The sequence below is a fragment of the Camelina sativa genome, chromosome 11 (genome assembly GCF_030686135.1).
Source record: "Camelina sativa cultivar CO46 ecotype springtype chromosome 11, ASM3068613v1".
NCBI classification, from domain to species: Eukaryota; Viridiplantae; Streptophyta; class Magnoliopsida; order Brassicales; family Brassicaceae; genus Camelina; species Camelina sativa.
The window spans coordinates 2,795,244-2,818,742 of record NC_141890.1 but is presented as its reverse complement, the minus strand read 5'-3'; the positions used below and the strand labels follow the sequence as shown (position 1 = coordinate 2,818,742).

Here is a 23,499-nt window from a genome sequence, read left to right as displayed (position 1 = left end):
CTTGGGTGTTATCATAGTATTTAAATGCGAAGATAATTTACGAAGAGGGCCATAGTTTTGTTGGATTTTGGAAGCATGTAATTAACTACGTTTCGTGACATCTCTATTTCATAACATGTTTTTCTTTCTCCATATATATATATATATATATATATATATATATAGTCTTTTCAGAGATTAACATCGTGTATCTGGTCGATTTCTCAAACCCGATTCAAAAAGGGTGAAGTTTTTAATATTTTTGAATAATATTATAGCACAATTATGAGTTAAATAGTTTCGAACAGAAGCTTGATGCATTGAGCTATCTATGTAGACACAATTCATAAAAAAAAATTGAGTTGTCGAGAAGATACGACACTAAATTGTAAATATACTTTTGGACAAACAAATTGAGTACTACTTGACACTGTTGTACTAGCAAAGAGAAAAATAAACATATCGATTAAACTTAGTAAATACTAATAAGTAATAAGTAATAACAATAACAAAGTGGAATATGCAAAACAATTATCAAAAGAATCGAAGAAGATGAAGAAGTGGAATGAATATGCAATAGAATATGGAAAGGAAAACGCGTTGACGGCGGTAAACGGACGTTGTTTGAACGCGGACGGCACACGAACACTATGGTCCGTCTATTGGCTATCGTAAATAGTGCTCTTTCAACTTCATCTTTCACACTATATTCTATTCCTCTTTTCCTTCAAAAGATATATACAAAAATAAACTATCCGCAATTCCTCAATATTAATGATCGTATTGAGCCATAGTGCATGGTACCACTAGCTATATTAATATAGTATTAATTGCCATCGTGAACCCTAATCTCATCGGCCAACGTACTGTATAAACGTAGCTCGTTATTACATGACGCTCTTATTAATTACCTGGCGTGTGATTTGGAGAATTCATTATCTATCATGTGGTTGTGATGGTCAAATTAAGGCTATGCAACGACTTTGATATTCTAACAACGTGCCGTATTCAACGCGGTTAGTTAAAATTACTAACTTTTTTCTATTTGTAATATGGAGTATTTTCTTTACCATATTTAAACAACTGTCCATTTTTCGGAATGTTATAATCATTTAATTTGATACACTCATGAATCAATTTTGCCACGTCAAAAACCAAACAACGTTACATTTGCCGTGTATCGTTTGCTCAATGTTAGTTACGGTTATATATATGACTACGGCCTCAAATCTCTAAATGTAATTTTCACATACACATTTATTTGCGTTTAATAAAGGAAAAATAAAATTCTTATTTTAAAAGAATAATATGGTATTTGTAGCATATTCGTTTTATGCAGAATGATGAATGGTGTGGTACAAGTTCTAATGAATCTATAGTAATTCGACACAATAAATGAAAGCCAGTGCGTGGTTGTCCTTTATTATTTGAGACTTTAATGTTTTAGGGATTAGGTTTCGCCGCGTCTTGAACAACGTCGTGGACAAAATGGGTTGTGAGTAATGAGAGGATGGGACAATACACCACACATAAGTTTCATATGGTTGAATCTGACTTGTTAAATCTTTTCAATTATTAGGATTTGGGCGGGGAAGCGGCTGAATAATTGATTGATATGTTGGAATTAATGGCTCATAATTGAGTTTTTCTATTCTCTTACTTGTGTTATCACTACTCAGATAGCTAGGTGGTGTTGCTAATTTCGTTGAATGAGTTTACTATGTTAGTAAGTAAAGTATTAAAACGGATTCCAAACTAATATCTGTTGTTTAATTTATCGACAACTTAACGGTAAGTTAATAACTATCGGGTTGGGGTCTGTCAAAAAAAAAAAAACAAAAGATAACCATCGGTTGGCAAAAAAAGAGATGGACACATCCAACAATCAAACCATGTCACAATACAAACTGATGTTAAAATTTTATTGAGAACTAGTGAATTGTTCATTTTCTAAACGATATCTTATTCCTTTAAAAAAAAAAAATTTGTTCAGCAACAATCAAACCTACAAAGAAATTATCCAATTATAAATGAAATTTTCGTAGGTGGTTTTGGCGATTATGTATGGTTTGTTATTTTTTTTGTTTGTTCGAAAAATACGGCAGTGAAGAAATTACATATATGTTTATAAAGATTTTATGAAAGTGAAATAACACCAATTTTGTGATTGACGTTAGAAAAAACAAGAAAACAATCCTTACAATATGGACAGCTGTAGTGGTTGTTTATGTCCATAGAAACAATTAAGCACGTTTATAAAATAATATATGTGTAAACTGTAGTAGTATTTTATATATTAAATGTCGACATAAAAGTTGATATCAAAGCTAACCGTTGAAAAATTCTAGAACGGGTAAGATCTTCCATATCACTGAAGTTAATGTTGTATCTCATCCAGCTGGATATTATCGTCTCTCTCTCCTAGACAGTTTACACATGAACCAAAGTGTAATTTCTCGAAAATAAATACTTAATTGTAAATCGTCTAGTATTATTATCATCCCTTAATTAAAGCATAGATAGTGTCGCGCACTCGTTGTGGCACTGGCACATATTGTTGATCTATAAACTTTAAGTACCGATCGAGTCGTTAGGACAAACTTTTTAGTAACGTAAAATAGTGGACGGTGGTGTCTATATTACGAAGGTTTGAACTTCATCTCAATCTTGTATTGTATAGTAAGAAAAAACAAAACTGTTTGGTTTCTTAGTTTAGGACGGTCTCAAAAAAGGTTAGATATTTATTTGATTATCCCCTTTACAGTTTACAGATTGTGATATCAATTGGATGTGGCCCTTAACTGAAAAGGTTAAATTGAGAAAAAAAAAAAAATCTTAAAGCAAAATAAATGGTGGTCGAATTGTATTCGTTAATCCAGGTCTCTCTAACAATTTCATTCTTAATGACGATTGTGAAACTGTTAAACACATAATTTTCTTTAGGGGTCACCGTCACTCTAATCCTTGATCCAAAATCTCTAGTTTATATGAAAAAAAACAAATCGTTTTGTTTGGAATTCGCAGAAATTTATGAAATTTAACACTCAAAAAAATCAACCATTAAAGAAAATTTATGTCACGAAATTTCATGAAATGGCGTTTTCTCACCACCTAATCATAATACTCAGTTTAACGAAATAGAAGATTGGAACACAAGTTACACCAGAGCGAGCAAGACACATTCGCAGACTAATTTCATAAAAGACACGAGATGATTTCACAAAGCAAACTTGAAACTTCTATACAAATAAAATGTATTTAACTTTCTCGGGACAAATACAAGAATACAAAAAAAAAATAATAATACCAAACTCCTCAAAGCTCTTTATCACATAATCAAACAATATAAATCCTACATCGGAAGAGGAAAAAGAGATGACAATATGCGGTTTTGCTTCCGAAACAACAGTTTTAGAAGGGAAAAGAGTTGTTGTTGTGGATGACTCGATCGTTAGAGGAACAACTTCGTCCAAGATTGTTCGTTTACTGAGAGAAGCTGGCGCTAAAGAAGTTCACATGAGGATCGCGAGTCCTCCTATCATCGCATCTTGTTACTACGAAGTGGACACACCCACCTAGCTCAAACGAGTTAATATCGAATAGGATGAGTGTTGATGAAATCAGGGATTACATAGGATGTGACTCCCTTGCGTTCTTGTCGTTTGAGACGTTGAAGAAACACTTGGGGGAAGATTCTAGAAGCTTCTGCTACGCGTGCTTCACCGGGGACTATCCACTCTCATTGACGTTAAATCAACTCTGGTCTCATAACTCCCATTGACGCCACACCAACTCCACTTTTGGCGGTTCCGTAAGCTGCTCCTATACCTAATTGCAATTCAAGTATTTTTTAACATCATTGGATCCCACAAGATCACTCCCAACATTAATTTCAATCAATCAAAATAAGACAAGCGATCGTTTCAAAGCTATTGCACAGTAAAAAATTACAATGTGTTCTTATTCCTCTAAGAACACATTGTAAATCAAACTGTAAGCCCATGTGTAGCTTAAATCAAACTGTAAGTCCAATGTGTTCTTATTCCTGTCAACCATTTTTTTGGGCATGGGTCTCCGTAGCTTAAATCAAACTGTAAGCCCAATATGTTACTGTAGCTTAAATCAAACTGTAAGCCCAAAACTGCGTAGCTTATTCCTATAAGATGTCAACCATATCTTTCTTTCTCTCTCTTTGATACTTTTTGAGTTACTGTAGAACTCTTTGTTTGTTCAATTACTTTCTCACATCATTGTGGTATGTATTTCAAAATTCTCACATACTTTCTAATTAGTTGTTATCTGAGAATTGTCGTCAGAACACCTAAGATGACACCAAACAAAGAGGACATTACAACGAACACATTGTAAATCAAACTGTAAGCCCATGTGTAGCTTAAATCAAACTGTAAGTCCAATGTGTTCTTATTCCTGTCAACCATTTTTTTGGGCATGGGTCTCCGTAGCTTAAATCAAACTGTAAGCCCAATATGTTACTGTAGCTTAAATCAAACTGTAAGCCCAAAACTGCGTAGCTTATTCCTATAAGATGTCAACCATATCTTTCTTTCTCTCTCTTTGATACTTTTTGAGTTACTGTAGAACTCTTTGTTTGTTCAATTACTTTCTCACATCATTGTGGTATGTATTTCAAAATTCTCACATACTTTCTAATTAGTTGTTATCTGAGAATTGTCGTCAGAACACCTAAGATGACACCAAACAAAGAGGACATTACAACGAACACATTGTAAATCAAACTGTAAGCCCATGTGTAGCTTAAATCAAACTGTAAGTCCAATGTGTTCTTATTCCTGTCAACCATTTTTTTGGGCATGGGTCTCCGTAGCTTAAATCAAACTGTAAGCCCAATATGTTACTATAGCTTAAATCAAACTGTAAGCCCAAAACTGCGTAGCTTATTCCTATAAGATGTCAACCATATCTTTCTTTCTCTCTCTTTGATACTTTTTGAGTTACTGTAGAACTCTTTGTTTGTTCAATTACTTTCTCACATCATTGTGGTATGTATTTCAAAATTCTCACATACTTTCTAATTAGTTGTTATCTGAGAATTGTCGTCAGAACACCTAAGATGACACCAAACAAAGAGGACATTACAACGAATTACAGAAACAAGAGAGCTTATGCCTAGACCGTTACACTGACTAATCCAAAATAACATTTTGTAGGAGATATCTTGAGTAACGGACCAAAGAAGCTTTCAGGCTCCATAGATGAGTTTTATAAGAAGTAACTGTCATCGGTATTCATCTTCTCCGTTCTCCATTCCGCCTTTTAATATCGTCCAAAAACTTCACACAAAACATGGAAAAGGATAACGCTTGTTTCTGTCAGATACTTGTTTTCATCAGCAATGCTTTCTGTCTACACTCTACAAGACTGGCATGCACAGGCTATCTAGCTCATCTTTTGTTTAAAGGAATGTAACGATGAATTTTCGGGCATATACTAAGATGAATGATCTCTCCTAAACCACCTAACAAGCTTTAGCTCCAAGATAAGTTGAGAACATAAATAAGATGACTCACCATGGAGCGTTACATCAGAGGGATACGCACTCGTGCTTGGTGCTTAAACTGCTTCAGACCCATTACTTTACATAGATGATGTCTTCGTCAGGGTCATCCACTTCCCAATCTTGATTATCCTCTGCTGAATCAGATGGTTCGTTTACACCATCACCGCTTCCTTTCTCAGCTTTTATTTTGTCCAGTATTGCAATCACCTGAAAACAATCTCTAGATCAGTGTCTGACAACAAACATGGTGATAAGAATAAAACGCACATGAATCATCGGACCAAAGTATGCATAAAAAATGCTTGAATATAGTTTGTTTTTTCGTGAAAAGATATATGAGAAGCCTTACCCTGCTTCCTCTTTCCATGGATTCATCCTCAATAAATCTGACCTCAGGCGTCAATCTCAACTTCATTCGTTTCCCAAGCTCACTCCTAACGTACTTAGCTTTTGATTTCAACCCCGCAATTGCAACATCTTTCCCTCTATCATCACCAAACACGGATACATATACTTTGACCACCTATAAGTATAACCCCAAAAGAAACCATTTTTTCCAGCTTGTAACATCTCTATAAGCAACCCTCTCAAATAAACACACACAAAAAGGCAAAAACTCACAACAGCAAAGTCTTATCATCATCACCAATCATAAATCAAGTTTAAGGGCATACTATTTTGGTTGCAAGGGTTTCTAAAGATGCAAAATTTCATACACAGGGAATTCCAATTAGGAGGGTTTCTGACCTGCAAATCATTAGAGACCTCAACATCACTGATGGTGGTAAGAGAAGAGAGGTAGCGGTCAGCTCCAAGAGCAGCTTCAGGCAACACGGCGTGCTGTAAAACCGTGTCAGTGAGAAGCATATCGGAAAGTTCCCTCATTATCTGCTTAGCCACCATCTTCACTCGCCTCGGGTTCGCCATACACCGTACACTCCGGCGAACGGAGAGATTCGTACGGAGGCTGTTAACCGGAGCCATTGATTGCGGGAAGTGAAAAGACTGCGACTTTGAATGAACGGTGGAGATTGGCGGATGATGATTGAAGAATAAGAAGTGAGATTGATTGGTGTGAAGCAAGTTAGCCATCATCACAATTGATCCTTTAAATCTCTTCTGTTCTGTGTTTTGAGGAAGTAAACGAAACAAGAACAAACAATATCCAGTAGAGATGAGGGTATTATCGTAATTTTCACATAATCGACTGTAACGTGGAAGAGCTGAATCCACGAAACCGATCCGATTTGACAATTAAACCGAAATAAACCAAATCGATAACCGAATCAAATTTTTTTAGTATACAGAGGTCTCTCTGCTTTGTAGTAGTAAGTTGCAATGAAAACAAAGAAAGATTCAGACAAGAACAACACTTTTATCCATCCAAGACTGAATAGTGAATAAAACAGTAAAATGTGGCTGCAATTAAGGTCGAATGGATCACAAAATTCAACAAGATTTGATTTTTTTTCGTCATCATATAACTCTCCATTAGTACCCAAAATTGTATTCATAAATGCAGAATCAGAACTCCCATCACATCAGCTTATCTACCGAACCCAACCACCTTCAATGTTGTGGATTCCTCCAACGAGACCATCATCTATAAAATCTCCTCCTCGCTTCACTTTATCCTCAGTGGGCTTAACAGGATAGTCCCCGGTGAAGCACGCGTAGCAGAAGCTTCTAGAATCTTCCCCCAAGTGTTTCTTCAACGTCTCAAACGACAAGAACGCAAGGGAGTCACATCCTATGTAATCCCTGATTTCATCAACACTCATCCTATTCGATATCAACTCGTTTGAGCTAGGTGTGTCCACTCCGTAGTAACAAGATGCGATGATAGGTGGACTCGCGATCCTCATGTGAACCTCTTTAGCTCCCGCTTCTCTCAGTAAACGCACAATCTTGGACGAAGTTGTTCCTCTAACGATCGAATCATCCACAACAACGACTCTTTTCCCTTCTAAAACTCCTCGGACTGGTGATAGCTTCAGCTTCACACCAAAGTCTCTGATCTTCTGAGACGGCTCAATGAACGTCCTTCCAACGTAATGAGACCTAATCAAACCTTGCTGAAACGCTACACCAGCTTTAGCAGCGTAACCAAGAGCAGCCACAACGCCAGAGTCAGGCACAGCGATCACCACATCGCAATCAACAGGTGACTCAGTAGCTAATATCTCACCAAACACATGCCTAGACTCATACACAGACCGACCAAAGACAATCGAATTAGGCAAGGAGAAGTAAATGTGTTCGAAAATGCATTGCTTAGGCTCAGGGTGAGGCATAAGACACTGACACTTGACACCGTCTTTGTCAACAACCAAAACCTCACCAGGATAAACCTCTCTCTCATAAGTAGCTTCAATCAAATCAAGCGCACAAGTCTCGGAAGCAAACACAACAGCTCCATTACTTCTCCTACCCATAACTAAAGGCCTAAACCCATGAGGGTCACGAACAGCAACAAGCTTATCCTCGGTAACAAAGACCATAGAATACGCACCTTGAAGCTTCTCACAAGCATCAACGATTCTCATGAAAAAGGGTCTAGCTTTGGAGATGGCAATCAAATGAAGCACAACCTCAGTATCAGAGCTAGTGTTGAAAATGGAACCGTTCTCTTCTAAATCAGCTCTCAATTTCGTGTAATTAACAAGATTGCCATTGTGAGCAACACCAACAGAGCCAAATCGATAACCAGCGACGAAAGGCTGAACGTTTTTGAGCATGGAAGAGCCAGCGGTGGAGTACCTGACATGACCGATGGCGATGTCTCCTGGTAACTGGTCGAGTTTGGACTCGCTGAAAACCTCGGAGACAAGACCAACACCAGTAATGGTCTGAAGAACCTTGTCTTTGCTAACGGTAACAATACCAGCACCTTCTTGACCACGATGCTGAAGCGCGTGGAGAGCTAAGTAACAGAGACGTGAAGCTTCAGAGTCGCCGTAGATTCCGACAACTCCGCACTCCTCCCGAGGCTTCTCGTCGTAGTCATCGTTGTCTGCCGCCAAAGGGGTAAGAGGGTTTGAAGAAACCTTAAGCGGAAGCGAGGGAGAAGAAGAGGATAGAGGAGAGAAGGAGGAAGAGGGTTTAAGGAAGGGAGTAGTACGGAGGAAACGGTGAGACTTGTTGTTGTTGGAATTGTTAGAGAGTTTATTGGGTTTAGCATTGAGAGAGAGGGAAGAAGAGATGCTAGAGGTGGCCGCCATGGATGTTGATGACTGATGATGATGATTGAGGATTTTTGAGGTTTGTGGCGGAAACAAAAATTAAAGTTTGCTCTTTTAGGTTTTTTTTTTTCTTCTTTCTGATAAATTCGTTTTTTTTTTTTGTTGATGGGTTCAATTTGGGGAAAGGGTTTTTTTTTTTTGTGAGTAAAATGAGTGTATGTATGTATAGCACACGTCGTCAGTGTGGTGACCGCCTCACCCTTTCAATCTTCGAATCTTTTATATATTTGGTTGCTTCGTCTTTAATTCTTTTTTCGTAATTCGCAATTTGATCTTTTTTTAGCAAAGAATCGTATTTATTTTGTTGACAAAAAAAAAAAAAAAAAAAAAAGAATCTCTATTTCACTCTAGGTAGGTCCCGCCACTGTATCTAAAGTGTTATGTATTTATTTTTCTGTGGCTTAGAAAATAGAGAGAGAACCTCAAATTGCGCAAATTCAAAATGAATCGGGTCGGGTTACACATCAAAGAAAATGAAGCGGGTCGGATATTTGTTCGGGGGAAAACAAAGCCTCTAACTCCCCAAAATCAAAAGCCATATGGGCTTTTTCTATAAGGGTCGTGAAAGAAAAGCCTTTTTATCTTCAATTTTTTTTTTCTGTAATTTTTTTATCGTCAAATTTTAAGAAACTCACAAAAAAACAAAAGATAATTATAGAGATTATTAAAAACAGAAGAAGATCTTAGTAAGTACAAAACAGAATCAAAATTTATTTACTTTTTTTTTCTATCAAAAAACTTTATTTTGTTATCTGCATCAATTTAATAATACCCTTACCCAAATAAAAACACACACACACCCAAACCTATTTGAATTGCTGTTGCTGTTGTTGACCATAAAAAATTAATTGGTAAAGAATTTATATAGTTTCATATAGTATTGATATATTTTTTTTTACAAGAAGATAAACAAAGATAAGAACAATTTAATTAAAAGATTAAAAAAAAAAACCATAAATAGGTAAAGAGTAATTTCGTAATATTGCAAAAGTTTTAAAGGGGCATAATTAATGATAAATCAAAAACCTATGTAGCATCATCATCACTTTAAATACCACAACGCTCCCCTCAATATTCCCTTGCTTGCCGTATTAATCCCAAAATTTGGAAGAAAGCAACGCCTAACCTGAAAAATTATGTTTTCTCTCTAACCTTTTTTTTTTTTTTTTCGTCATTCTCTCCAACATTTTTTTGTGTTTCCTTCATTTTTTTTCTGGGTGGTGGAGGAGCCAAAAAAAAAAAAAAACAAGTAGCAGGCAGCCACAGGAATCAATCTCAATCAAATGGGGAAGAACAACAAGATCGGTAGTGTTGTAAGGATCCGTCAGATGCTTAAACAATGGCAGAAGAAAGCTCACATCGGATCATTCAACAACAACAACAACAACGATCCTCCTGTTTCCGATGTACCTCCTGGTCACGTTGCTGTAACCGTCGGCGATAATCATCGGAGATACGTTGTTCGCGCCAAACATCTCAACCATCCCATCTTCAGACGTCTCCTAGCTGAGGCTGAGGAAGAGTACGGATTCTCCAACGTTGGTCCGTTGGCTATACCTTGCGATGAGTCATTGTTCGAGGATATAATCGAGACTGTGATACGTTCTGAGTCATCTGGTGGATGTGGTGGTATTCTGAGTCCGGCGACGATAGAGGATCTCCGGAGATGTAGTCACGTCGGATTAGCTAAGAGCGTTGAATCTCGTCCGTTGCTTCCTGGGATTGCTGAAAAATCTGTGTGCTAATTATTTGAAAAAAATCTATGATGATGCTTTGGTTAGAGATTTAATTTTTTTTTGTTTAATCTCTAATTAGAGTTTTTTTTTTTTTTTTTTTTTGGTTTCGTTGCTAATTTTTAGTTTTTTTTTTTTTTTTTTTTACTTTTGTTTTGGGAAAGGAGATGGCAAAAACATTAGGGCTTGATTGTTTTTTTTGGTTATCGCCAGTGTCATCGTCGTCGTCGTCATCCCAGATTTGAATGAAGATTGTTCAAGTTTTTTTTTTTTTTTGGAGAGAGGAGCCCTCAGTTTTTTTATATTTTTGATTTTGGTCATGAGATTATTATTATTTGTATTTATCTTTTTGGCTATTTTCAAAAATTGTATATTCAGCTTTCTGGATTTTATAACTGAGGAATAATAATAATAATAATAATAATAAAATTTCTATTGCTAAGTTTTTATTTTCTTATTTGGTTTAAAAAACGGTTCGTCCATATAATGTAGTTCTTGTTGCCGAATTTTTCGGTTAAAATGATTACGACGTAATATAATTTTGCAAGTTACGGCTACGTACTATGATTATACTAAATTTTCAGAATTATCGTAGAGTAACATTACAGATTTAAACAAAACAGTAAACATCCGAATTGATATGAGAGTAACAGAGTAAGTAATCTTAGAAATTAAAAAAAAAAAACATTGAATACAAACAATGATATTATATCTACCACATGATAAGTTATTGATACAACGCATGACATATATGCTAAGATATCGTGATATTTGTTGAGTATATGAGGAAATCGATTTTTTTTTTTTATTAACATCATACTGGCAAATGGCAATACACACAAACAAATGTCTTCAACTTTTTCCATTTCTTACATAAATTCATGTTTTCTAGATTTCTATGCAATTTTTTATGAAATTATTAAACATACCATAAATAATGTTTAAATATACTAGTGTAATTTTGTAAAAATAATAAATAAAATAAAGTGATATCTTTGGTCATTTAAGTTTTAGAAGATCAATAATTTATGTAAGATTCTGAAGGCACTTTTTACTTGTGAAAAAGGAGATCTCTAAATTATTTCCCACATAGTAAAACTTCTATAAATTAATAATGTTGGGATCATGAAAAACTATTAATTTATAAATGTTTTAATTTTTCGATAAATTAATGGAGAAAAATTAATAATTATTAATTTATAGAGGCTTTCCTAATTTGAGAAAAAATAAAAAAAAAAAGATTTAATCGTTATAACTAATATTTTTATAAAATCAATTACAAGAAAAAATTATAATTATCATATTTTAAATATAACACTCAAAGATTTTTATATAATAAAAATATTAAAAATGAATTCTAATAAAAATTGATATGTATATATATACATATATTTAGATAACTTTATATAATTATTAATTTATACTATTAGTGGGACCATATATTTACAAAAGATTTTTTAAAAAATTATTATCTTATTATACTATCGAATTATGTCTAAAATTATACTAGTTTTATCTTGATACCGAAAAAATTATTAATTTACCTAATATTAATTTATAGATGTTCTAATGTATTAAGATTTGAGAGTCTCTCCCTCTCTCTCAAACTTAATTGACCAAACAATGAAACCAACGTTATCTAATTTCATTGGTACGGTGTACGTGTACCTCCACCAAATCATCCCACGCCTGATTTAACAGTTAGATAATCTTCCCACTTGGATTTTCCCCACCTTCTAAGAAAATAAACATACATATATGGCTTTAGTAGGATCTAATTAAGAGAATATTTACACGATACCAAATATATATATCTACGTACAAATTAAGATCATATCGAATACGTTTGTCGTTGTGGATTGATACATGCATGCATCTTTTTGTGACGATCGATGATATGTGTTTATGTTTACTAATTGATTATGTTTAATACAAATGATTTAGGGCAAGTAGCCGGAATGAATCCCATGATCTCCCGGCATATCCCCAAGAAGTTGTAACATTTTTCTTTGCATAAGCTCATTATTTTGTGAAGTTTTAACATTTTCAATGATCTAAAAGCGATTTCTTTAAAGACTGTTTCTTCATAATGACCTTTTTGTTTCATTAGAAAAGAGTGTTTGAATCTCCGAGTAATCACAGATATCAACCAAATAATATTGATCATAAAAAAATAGTTGACAGATTGATATTGTGCTTTTACTAGACAAGAAAATCTTGGTAAATCATATTTGCTTTTGCGTGAGTATTCATCAAAGCACTAACAAAATGATTTTACTATTGACTGTTTTATCATTATTAGACTTTAGTTAACGATCATACGAAGAAATCATTTTTCGAGGGTTTATGAGTAGAACTGTTCTGGTCCTGCCAACATTCGTAAAATCTGGATCGGATTAAACCAGATCCTGATTTTTTTCTCAAAGCCTAGAAATCGGTCAAGGCCAGACAAAAATGAAAATCTAAACATCGGAGATTAATATTAGAATCTGCATCAATTAAATAAAAAATAGTAGAGACCTAACAAGTTGAACCGACAATTAAGTTTACTGTATGGACCTAACTCTTTTAATCAATAGATCCAAACCGAATTAAAAGTCGATAGTTACATTAAGGGAGTTACTATTTCCTGAACAAGTTGAACTCCGACGTTTCGTAACCTACTAAAAGTAAGACACTATTTGCTGTAAGTCGTTCGTTGCTTAGTATGTGTCGTCACAATCCTTCTAAAAAATTATCATGCTTTTACTTTTGGAAAAGTGCTTACGAGAGATCATACTGTCTGCTAAATTATTAATTAACAGATTACATTTGTTGCTTTGTTAATTACAACTTGCAACTAATTAATGTAATCTAAACCTTATAAATAAACACTTATTATGTTTGCATTGCTATCGTTTTGTGACGGAGTGTACGTATAATAAGTTTTTTCTTTTTTTTTAAACAAAAAAACAAAAGATGATCTCGGTTTTTATTATCCGACTAACTTTCTAAATGAATGTAGTCATCAAGTAATTCACGTATCGAGTTTTCTAATGGACTTAAAGAAGTATAACACTATATCGATCGATTAGCAAATTAATTGATTTACTATACGCTTGGAAAATAATAATTTTTGTTTAAATTTACAAGACAACTCCATTTACGTAGAAACGACTAATTAAACCTTGGTTTTAGAATCTTGTTTGTTGTTCTTAAATTTTCTATTAAATTAATCAGCATATTTGTGCATTAATTAAGTTGTTAAAACCAACGGAGCTTGAAATGCTTGATAAATCGTGCATCAAAATTCGAAATTAACGTCTATTCAACAGAGATCCAAACAAAGAATTGTACAGTCGTTATAACGATTTAATATTTGGGGGCATGGGGAGGCCTAAATGTTTTGATTACAGCTTTAAATAATTGTACGGAACAGAGAAAAGCCGTAGAAGAAGGAAACGTTTGATTGCGCATGCAGTTCATGTATATACATCTATACATATATAATGCTGACTCTAAAGAATGATTAAGAGACGCAATATTTGGCAACAGCTCAAATATTATTTGTAAAGTCTTCTTTTAATATACAACTACTTCCATTACCACCATGCATGAGTCATTTTCTTTGCTTTATACCGTTGTATGTTTTATATAAATGGGTAATTATCTTATGTCTTCTTTCCTTTATAGTATTATAATGCTTATATAATATTATATTATTAATAAGTAGATATTTTAAAAAATGGATTTAATATTTCAAATCTGTAGCTTTTATATATCTAGTTGATAAAAAGAAGTCAGCGCCTTTTTGGTTGAGTAATGAATCAGCTTTCACTAGTACATATGGTAATATATAACAACAGAATTAGTTAGAAGTTTTGGTATAAGAGATGTATCCCAAAGAAGCTTTAGAAGAGACTAGCATTTGATACTTATTATTTTTGATTGATAATTTAGTTACAATTTGCAAATCGTACTGGTATACTGTGGTAAGAGAGCATAGTTATTAAAAATTCGAAAATCCCCTAATGTTACGTTAAAAATAAAGAGTGTACGTACAGTTGATATAAATAAGCTGAAAAGGACAATTGCAGATGCCAAAACATGCTTGACAATTTACAATCAGAGTATTAACATTTAATTAACAGTATATAATAATGGTGAGAAACTAGTACTTATATACATTTACTGTTAGGTGCTTAGTGCGGTCAGTATCATAATACTATAAAACGTGCATTATGCAGTCAAAGTAGTGAACAGTAATAAATAATATTGGTGAGACACTAGTTGTTATATAGTTACTGTGACTATATGTGCAGGTTTCTTATCTGAATAAAAATACTATTGAATTAGCGCTTAGGCCCCCTGCACATATTAAAACTTCTTTAAAATATTGGTGATTTGGTGGCCTAATTTTCGTCCCAAGCACCCACCCGTTAAACATGAACGCCCGGTGACAAGAATATGCCGAACGTTCCGAACTAAATAGATCTTATCTTAGTAACCATTTTTCTCCAAAAGTATGTAGAAAACGCCTTATCTGGTTCCGTACGAGATATAAAGTACCCCACATTCTCTGACATACCCATGTTCAAGCATGCACTTTCAAAAGGTAATGTAACCATTGATAGGATTTGCATAAAATCTTCCTTCTTTAAGAACACTAATGATATAGCTATTACAGAGAATTTTAGTCTTAAATTAATTTTATTGATTAGGTTTTACCACCAAGTTAAGTCCAAAGTTGATTACCCTTTTTTTTTTAGTGCTTAACGTGTCTCTGAAAATACCTAATTTTTTGTAGGAGGTAAATGACAAAAAACATTGCACAAGAATCAATAGAAAATATTAGAAACAAATGGAGGAATACTTTTTCTTGCATTGAATAACTTCTCTCACAGAATCAAGATCTGTGAGGAAAACATTACAAACTTTTCTTTACAGATCTAACCCCATAGAATCTATATCTCATATGGGTTTTTCTCTCTCTTGTTAGACGAATCAATTAACTCGTAAAAAAAACCCTAGATGGGTTTTAAAATAGAGGAAAAAAAATTACTTAGAAAAGAGAAGAGATGCGCTTTTTCTTCTTCTTTTTAACCATCTTCTTCTGCTTATTCTTCAAATGATGTAACTTAAAATATCATCGGATCATGGAGGTTAGGGTTTGAAACGCGAGTTCATCACATGGAATGGTGAGACCCATGTCGTGATCGAACCCAAATTCTTCCTCGGCTCGTCGTAAGAGAGATTGGAACTCAGGATGAGTCAAGAAGGAGATTGGGACAATGTATCTGCTTCTGTTCTCTCCGACATAGACAGGGAAGTGACCCTTTGGTACATCGAGTGGAAGGCAATCTTCATCGTACCCTCCTCCGTTCTTCTTCCCTAAGCTTGAGCATCTCTTCAGAATCTGCTTCAGCATTGCTGTTTGTGTGACTTTTGAAGTTTTTTTAATTATAGCCATTTGTTTTGGTTTCTTGAGAGATGAAAGCTTTTGGTTGTGTTTGGAGATAGAGAGAGAGAGAGTTATGGAGAAGGAGGTGGGTGGATATTGAGGAGGTGAGGACTATATATTTATAAATAAAGATTTTGTACGTCTATATGTGTTTCTACATATATGTGTGGGTAGAGAGATAGAGAGAGAGACACGAAGACATGTGCATATGTGTGTGGAAGGAGAAGGTGGGAGCCAAAATGGTAAAGGCCAGCGGAGGATTTAATTTCATTGTTGGTCCTCTCTGTGACATTGTGGCCCCTTCTGATCTCCTGGTCCTTACCAAGATACATCATAAAAATATTATATCCTTTTTATTTGCTATTCCCTCTTCTTAGTTTTAAATTTTTAATATTCACTTCTCAAACACGTATGTGACTACTTGAACAAAAATTATCGGCAAGCAAAAACAGTCACTAATATATATATATATATATATTTCTAAACTCAATACTGTATACGCTATAAGTGATAACAACCGTTCTAAATCCGTTACTTTTATCTCCAAAGATAATGAGAATAATTTATCTTCTACATCTTTATGCTAAGCTGAATCATTTCACTAAAAGATTTATAAACTAATTATATATGCTGAATATATCGATTCCATCTTGAGTATCTGAATTACGAGGATTTCGTAAATGAAGTAGACATGAGATGTAACTGGCCGCCGAATTGGGATTGCAAGGAGCTGACGGGGACGGTGGGATTTGATATAGCTCCCAGTTCGTTTGTGCTTTGATATTGCAAATATCTTTAACGGTAATGCAATTAGCTTGATCGACCTAGTGTGTTGCACAAAAATAGAAAATTTATATGGAAAAATATTCTCCTAAATCCGATTTTTCCCAAAGAAGGAAATTAATATGAAAAAAAAAAAGATTCTTCTATCAAAAGTAATGTTTTCTTTAACTACTATATACAGTCAGTAGTGCTCAATTTTTTATATAATAGAAATACAGTTATCAAACTCCCAAAATTGAATGGCAGAAGAAAAAAACGCACACATGTCTTCTCTCTCTGTGTTGAGAGGTGTCATCGAAGAGCGTAAATCACGGACTTTGGAAAGAGTAATGGTACTGAAGAGTACAAAGCAGAAGAAGAGTGTTTGGAGTGTTGTTAAAATGTGGTTCGAGAGAGAGTGGCCTGTGACACTTTCAGACAAAATTTCTTTTTCCTTTTTATTGCAGACAGCCATGTGCATCTCCCTCATACTGTATTCACTTCTCTTCTCTCTTTTTTTCATTTATTAATTTCTGCGTTTCTGATCGTTTTTCTTTTCCAACGGTTGGTTGCAGTTAATTCTCAGCCTTCTCTTTTTCTTTTATAATTAAACAAATATATTTTTCTTTCTGAATTAAAAACGCTTCTTAGGACACACAAAAAAATGAAAACAGGTCTGAGTCACCATTTGAAGCGAGTTCCCTTAGCAGCATGATGCCGAATTGGGTCTCAAGTACATTTATGCACTTATGCTGCCGACGTTTGATAAAACGGAAATACTCATTTGCAATGGAACTTTTTTTTTTTTTTTTTTTTTTTTTTTTTTTTTGGTGTGAATTTTCACTAATTTAAATTGATCGCCAAAAAATAGGTTCAGAAAAGGGTTTAAATTTGGATCCAAATTTTAACCACTAGGAAACGATCACTATTTACTTTCACTTGCTACAAAGCTCACTATGATGAGTTTACAATTGAAATTCGATTTGCATAAAAAATATAATGTTTCAAAATAAAAAATGAATATAAATCTTAACATATATACTTTTAATATTTGAAATTCTAAAATAATAACCCTAAGATCAGTCTAGAAACCCTGTAAGTATAGTCTGGCTTTTTCTCAATAACCAAGAACCTGACTTCTCCCACCAAGAGCGTGACTGCACTTTTCCCATGAGATATATATAACTAGATGAGAAAAGTTGGGTTTTTTTGTAAACCACTTTTCTTAGAAGTGAGGTAAGGAGGTAACTAACACTGATAATACTTTCAAGTGATGTCTCATTGTAACCATATATTGTAAGAAAGAGTAAACCAAAATGCATGTTTGACAAAGGGTTAGTTTATTTACATAGCCAAATATTACAATTTTTTTGATTAAACAACGTGGATATAGGAAAAAAAATTGCATTTTAAACGTAGTTGTGTGATATCATGTAAAGTAAGGCATATTAAATAAAAAAAATGAAAAATTTGTTTCAAATATCCATAAAAATCTTGATATATGTTCAAATTAAAACATGTGTGAAATTAACACTCATTTATATATAATTATGCTATCACATTATTCCTACAAATAAACACTTAGAATTTGATTATCTAGTGCATATAACTTAGACGATAAATTTCGTAGATATCTAAGATTTGGCAGTGTTATATTAATCAGATCTGCACACTCTTGAGTGAAAGAAAATCTTCAGACTATTATTCTAAGATACGGCAGTACACTTTTCTACTCATTCCCGATATATACAATCTTTGACTGAAATATAAAACTAAAAACGAAAAACTATCGTCAATAGTAAAAGTATACTCAAATGTGCATGAAAAAAAATATTGATTCACAGACAGTAAGATTCTCATCGGTGAGTTTCTGAAAATTAGAATATTAATATTTTAGTATTAAGATGTCAGTAAGCTATTTTAGTATTAAGAGGTTTAGCTATTTTTCTGATTATAGATGATGAGAAGTTGATGTTCTTAGGCAGATAAATAATCGAAATATCATCTTGAACACGAGTAAGGTATTATGTGAAGACGAATTTCACAAAATATATTTTCCATAGACGATGGGATTGGTTTAGTCACAAAACTTCGAAAGTTAGATAGTCATAATCGCTTGACAAAAAGAAAAAGAAAAGATAGTCATAATCAAAAATTGAATTGATTATTTAAAGCAAACATGGTTTTGTCTTAAACAATCCCATATGCACTGGTCTTGGGAACTACGGCCCATGCGTTAGGGAGCCACCTATGTTTTCTTAAGTCCTAATCATCCTTGTCTTAATCGACTTGTATATTAAAATATTTGAACCATTCTTTTTTTGATAATTAAACGTATTAAAATATCGTACATTTTTAATTAAAATTTATGTATGGTTAATAGTATAAAACTATGATGTAAATAAACTAATTTATGTTTTCATAAAACACTGGATTACTACTACTAGGTTGATTCTCTTATTCTTTCATATGATATAATGTATGATGTATCCAGTCTTATCGTAACTAACGAGTAATGATAGTACCGGTTTTTAACAGTTTATTAGGATAAGCGATTACAGAATGTCCACCATCACCATAAGTTAGTAACGTAGATGGTCATAAATCTTTACACTAGCAGATTTTTTTTTCTTGCAAAATTTAATGATGACTGTTGGATATGGGCTTTGCCCCAACATTTCTGGAGCCTAAACAGAAGATTCCTAAGAGATTTAGGGCATGAAGTTATGGATCTGTCCCATCTGGCCGCACGACCAAAATTGTCATTTTTACGGAGTGACAGAAAAAGCCCTAGGTCATTGGCTCACTATAAATACCAGAGGTCGTTGTCAGAACTGGAGATCCGAAATCTTGGCAATCAGAGGAAAAAGAGCATTTATATTCGTAGTAACTGCGCTTAGAGCTTTGATTGCGTTTTTTTGTAAACTCTTCTTTTGAATTCTACGTTAATAAAAGGACCAATTCCGATTTATCTCTAAAAATATTCGTATTACTTATATCGTCGATTTCATACATCAACAATAACATATTCTGCATTTGTTTATCCATCACTATTTTGTGACTAATTTATCGATTATTTAATTTGTTTGTAATTGACTGGTTTTCTTACTTTAAATCTCTGAAAACATAGCTAGGAACGTCACGATCCCCCAAACCAATTTCCCAATTGTACATTAGATTTAGGGGTATACATTTACGTAATAGATGATCTCCCAACCTTATCTTAGGTGGTGGTATTATATGTATAAAGAGATATAAGAGATTAAAAAAGGTAAGAAAGTTGCAAAGGTGGTCCAAGGGAAACATCATGACTTATCTCTTATGGTAGCAGCATATGTGTATTCCTATAGATGTTTTTACTGTTTTGTCTTTTTAGGTGTTGTCATTTTGTCTTATAGATTATGTTTTTAACGTGCTTCAGTTAAAACTACCACGGCATGTGGCCAGGGTTGGCCTTGAGTTTTGGGGTCGAAGACGGAAATAGTGATTTATTTTCATTTTAAAATATAATTTTATTATCAAGTTAATTGCAATTCTAATTTAATTCATTATAAAAATAAAACAGAAATATTGACCGTTATACTTACTAAATGTTTGTCTTTGAATTGAGGCCCGAAAATTTAACAATATAAGAGGGAGTTACGTTTGACGCCATTGCCTCAAATCTTGTTACATAAACACGACTTTGCATGTTTCGTTAAAAAAAAAAAAAAAAAAAAAAAAAAAACACGACTTTGCATGTGGCACTGACCCGGAATGCCGGTTGTCCATAAAATGAAGATTTTTTTTTTTGTAATGAGAAAAATGAAAATACTTGAGCGTTGAATGACAAGAAATGTCACGACTTACCACCAAATATGGCGTGTGGTTTTGAGTTTCTTCTCATTTCTTCAGAAATTTACTTTATGTTGTAACCTGTCCGCCGTGCCATATTTATTCTAAGACCTACAGTTGCTATGTGGATTCAGCAGTACTGCTAAGTGAGTAAATCTAACAAAAAAAACCAGTACATTGTAGTCCCAAATTATTATTAAGATCGAAGGGTTCAATTACAAAATATTTGTACCGAAATATCTAACATATGATATCAATCGTCAATCTTGCATTTCACTATTTTACTTTCAAAAACAAACTTCTACCGATGGTTGGGGACTTGGGTGTAGGTCTTATGTTGATTGACCAAAAGGGGTAAGTTAAATAGCGATTAAAACCACAGCAAATATATCACAAACAATAAGCACATATTCAAAGGATGGGAGGAAAATGGATAGTAATTAAGGAGAAAAAAAGGAAAAATAAATAGACGTAGTACGTAGTCATGCATTTTATTTGTTAGGTGTTGCTTTGCATGTTCTGTGATACAGGATGGATCGTGAGAATACGTGACTGAAAGAAGATGACCATGAGCATATGGGACCATACTGTTTTATTAATTTTTTTTACTAATTATTATATTTTTGTGTATGTTTTCTAAAATTTCTATTGGCAAGTAAATCAAATCAATTGAATGAATTTATTTCCCACAGTGAATGTTGTCTTTCTTCGTTGGTGATGTTGTTTGATCGTGACATTAGGGTCAGTGTGAGCATATGAACGCCATGTTACCCCTTCATGCACCCCTTTTCTTTCTTTCGTAGATAACGATAACTTTTTGTCATTAGAAACCATATTTAATGTGTGCGATTAATGCCTTTAAAAACCATAAATGAAATCAGTTGAATTCTTGATTTTTTAAAGGGAAAGAGCAGATATATATATTTCTTCACGCTTACCCGATTCCACTGTGCCTCGCTCGGTTTATCACATATTCCTGTCACGATGACCATGGTAGTAACATTGTGAATACTGCTGCGTCAAAAAGTTAACTACTCAAAAAGCATTTATTGAATTGGATTGAAATGAATTAGAACAGCTAATTCCGGACCCATCCAAAAGCGTCATCAGTGTCTATATATCCAGCTAGGTTGGTACTTCGAAGGTGTACGTCGTCCAAAATATGTGGTTGCTTCTCTATTTTTATGATGTGATGTTTTTTTGTTTAATGTTGTCTAGTCGAATTAATAAGATTGAAAAATATCAACGGAAACTTTGAAAATTGATTATTTGAATAGATGTTTTTTTTTCTTTTCCCAATTTTGATGACTACAGAACACCTCACCATCACAAGTTACAACTACATTTTGACAAATTAAAGTTCAACATGTAACATTCTGAGTGTATATGGGAAAGAATTGGGCTTTCCAGGTTACTATTTCATGTCCAATATGCTAATTTTTTGGGCCATGATTAAAACGTCCGGGCCGAAGTTAAATATAGATCCAGTCAAGACCAGATAGAGATGTTTAGGTCATTCTTTCGCATCGTTTCGGCGAGGAATCAAAGCATCATAAGTCCGCGATGCTTGAACTTCGATATGTATCTCAAACATGAAATGACATTTATACATAATTCTGATAGATCATTTGAATATCTTTTCCAATGGTCATTTTATCATTTCAATTATCCATAAGTAAAAATGAAATTGCATTAATTTATTCATAGATTTGTCTCGATTCGCTTTCTTCTTGTTTGCGGTTTACGAATATATTTATAGTTCATCCGAGTTCACATAATATATGTAAAAGTATATTTACAAAAGTACGTATTTATACGGATAAAAGGGCGGTTAAAGTTCAGTATTAGCATTATCAAAATTATTATTTTCAACCCAAAATTATTATTTTCAACAAAAATAAAATAAATCTATATATATATTTTTGATAGCAGGATCAATCTCATAATTTATATTCGAGAAGTTGTCATATATCAAACGCCCCTCAATAATTTAGTGGGTCACATCACATGCTCTCTAATTATTTCATATGAGAAGCTATAATCCGAAAAAGGGAAGATGATAGATGTAAAGCCACGAAAATAAAATTGCAGAAACATAGATATCCACGAATGGACCGTCACAAGATCTTCCAATAATATTAAGTTTTTTTTCAGTCAAACGAAGAGAGTCAGTGAGTTGATGATGAAGCCCTCGTGTTGAACGTAGCTGCCAAACACTAGCTAACATATTCAAATCCACCTAATTAATAAAGCTTCGGATTACAATTATTTTTGTTGCCTTTTTGACCTCTATTATGTCAATAGGGTCAAGAGGTCACGAGGATATAAAATATACAGAAATAACTAAGTGGACATTTCAAGTTTCCTATTTTACTCGAAACTATTATGTGTAAATTTCCTAATATTTGAAGAAAATTTAAATTTTATTATGAGCTATATTATTGAAAGTTTTCATGCACACTAGTTGGAGATGATTAGTCACATGTGGTGTATGTAGACGTCCAACTTGCTCGTAATATGAATAGTTATTCATATGTTTAATATATTGAAAAATAATTTTGTTTAAAAGATAAATAGAAAACACTTTCAAGTTTTGTTTAGAGTTCTTGACACCGAAAAATTGTACAAAGTTCGATACGGTGATCTATGTTTCGGCTGAAACGAAACCAACAGAAAAATCTATTAGACACAATATAAAAACGTTTCGTTATTTTATTCATATGGAATTATATATGAAATTAGTAATTTTATTTAAATTTAAGGAGTAGCCACTTTTAAGAGAAAGCATGACATATGAGGTGGTAGATATACAGGGACAGTCTTTATGCTGATAATGAGAAACAACTAAACAAAGAACTATTAGTTGCATTTGTCTGAAAGAATTTGGATTTTGTTCATTTAGCTTTTTCGTTATTGCTTTTTATGGGTATGTTCAGTTCATCTGTGTATACATATATGCACAGCATTATC

The 23,499-nt window shown here is 33.5% G+C and overlaps 2 protein-coding genes and 2 pseudogenes across 7 annotated transcripts; 1 reads left to right on the top strand and 3 right to left on the bottom strand.

Moving 5' to 3' along the window:
* Positions 1 to 4,966: 4,966 nt before the first annotated feature.
* On the bottom strand, positions 4,967 to 6,864 carry LOC104721318 (putative ribosome-binding factor A, chloroplastic). Of its 4 annotated transcripts, none has more exons than XM_010439268.3 (4): positions 6,266 to 6,864; positions 5,868 to 6,041; positions 5,529 to 5,725; positions 4,967 to 5,291 (listed from the first exon to the last, which is right to left on the bottom strand). In XM_010439268.3, exons 1-3 carry the CDS (start codon positions 6,611 to 6,613, stop codon positions 5,591 to 5,593), a joined length of 657 nt encoding a protein of 218 aa, XP_010437570.1. In that variant the 5' UTR covers positions 6,614 to 6,864; the 3' UTR covers positions 4,967 to 5,291; positions 5,529 to 5,590. The 4 variants fall into 4 exon arrangements, with proteins under 4 accessions (XP_010437570.1, XP_010437571.1, XP_087331590.1 ...); XM_010439269.2 differs by having other exon boundaries at positions 4,967 to 5,320; positions 6,266 to 6,689; XM_087475463.1 differs by having other exon boundaries at positions 5,149 to 5,304; positions 6,266 to 6,679.
* A 9-nt stretch (positions 6,865 to 6,873) lies between these two features.
* Positions 6,874 to 8,975, bottom strand: LOC147933572 (amidophosphoribosyltransferase 2, chloroplastic pseudogene; annotated as a pseudogene). Its single transcript, XR_015572469.1, has one exon. The product of XR_015572469.1 is annotated as an amidophosphoribosyltransferase 2, chloroplastic pseudogene (transcript).
* An 840-nt stretch (positions 8,976 to 9,815) lies between these two features.
* Positions 9,816 to 10,935, top strand: LOC104721316 (protein SMALL AUXIN UP-REGULATED RNA 51-like). Its single transcript, XM_010439266.3, has 2 exons — positions 9,816 to 10,536; positions 10,658 to 10,935. The coding sequence occupies exon 1, from the start codon at positions 10,044 to 10,046 to the stop codon at positions 10,503 to 10,505; it is 462 nt and encodes a 153-aa protein (XP_010437568.1). The 5' UTR covers positions 9,816 to 10,043; the 3' UTR covers positions 10,506 to 10,536; positions 10,658 to 10,935.
* Positions 10,936 to 15,334: 4,399 nt separating this feature from the next.
* Positions 15,335 to 16,123, bottom strand: LOC104721315 (auxin-responsive protein SAUR50 pseudogene; annotated as a pseudogene). The gene has a single exon (XR_015573170.1). The product of XR_015573170.1 is annotated as an auxin-responsive protein SAUR50 pseudogene (transcript).
* Between the last annotated feature and the right edge of the window lie 7,376 nt (positions 16,124 to 23,499).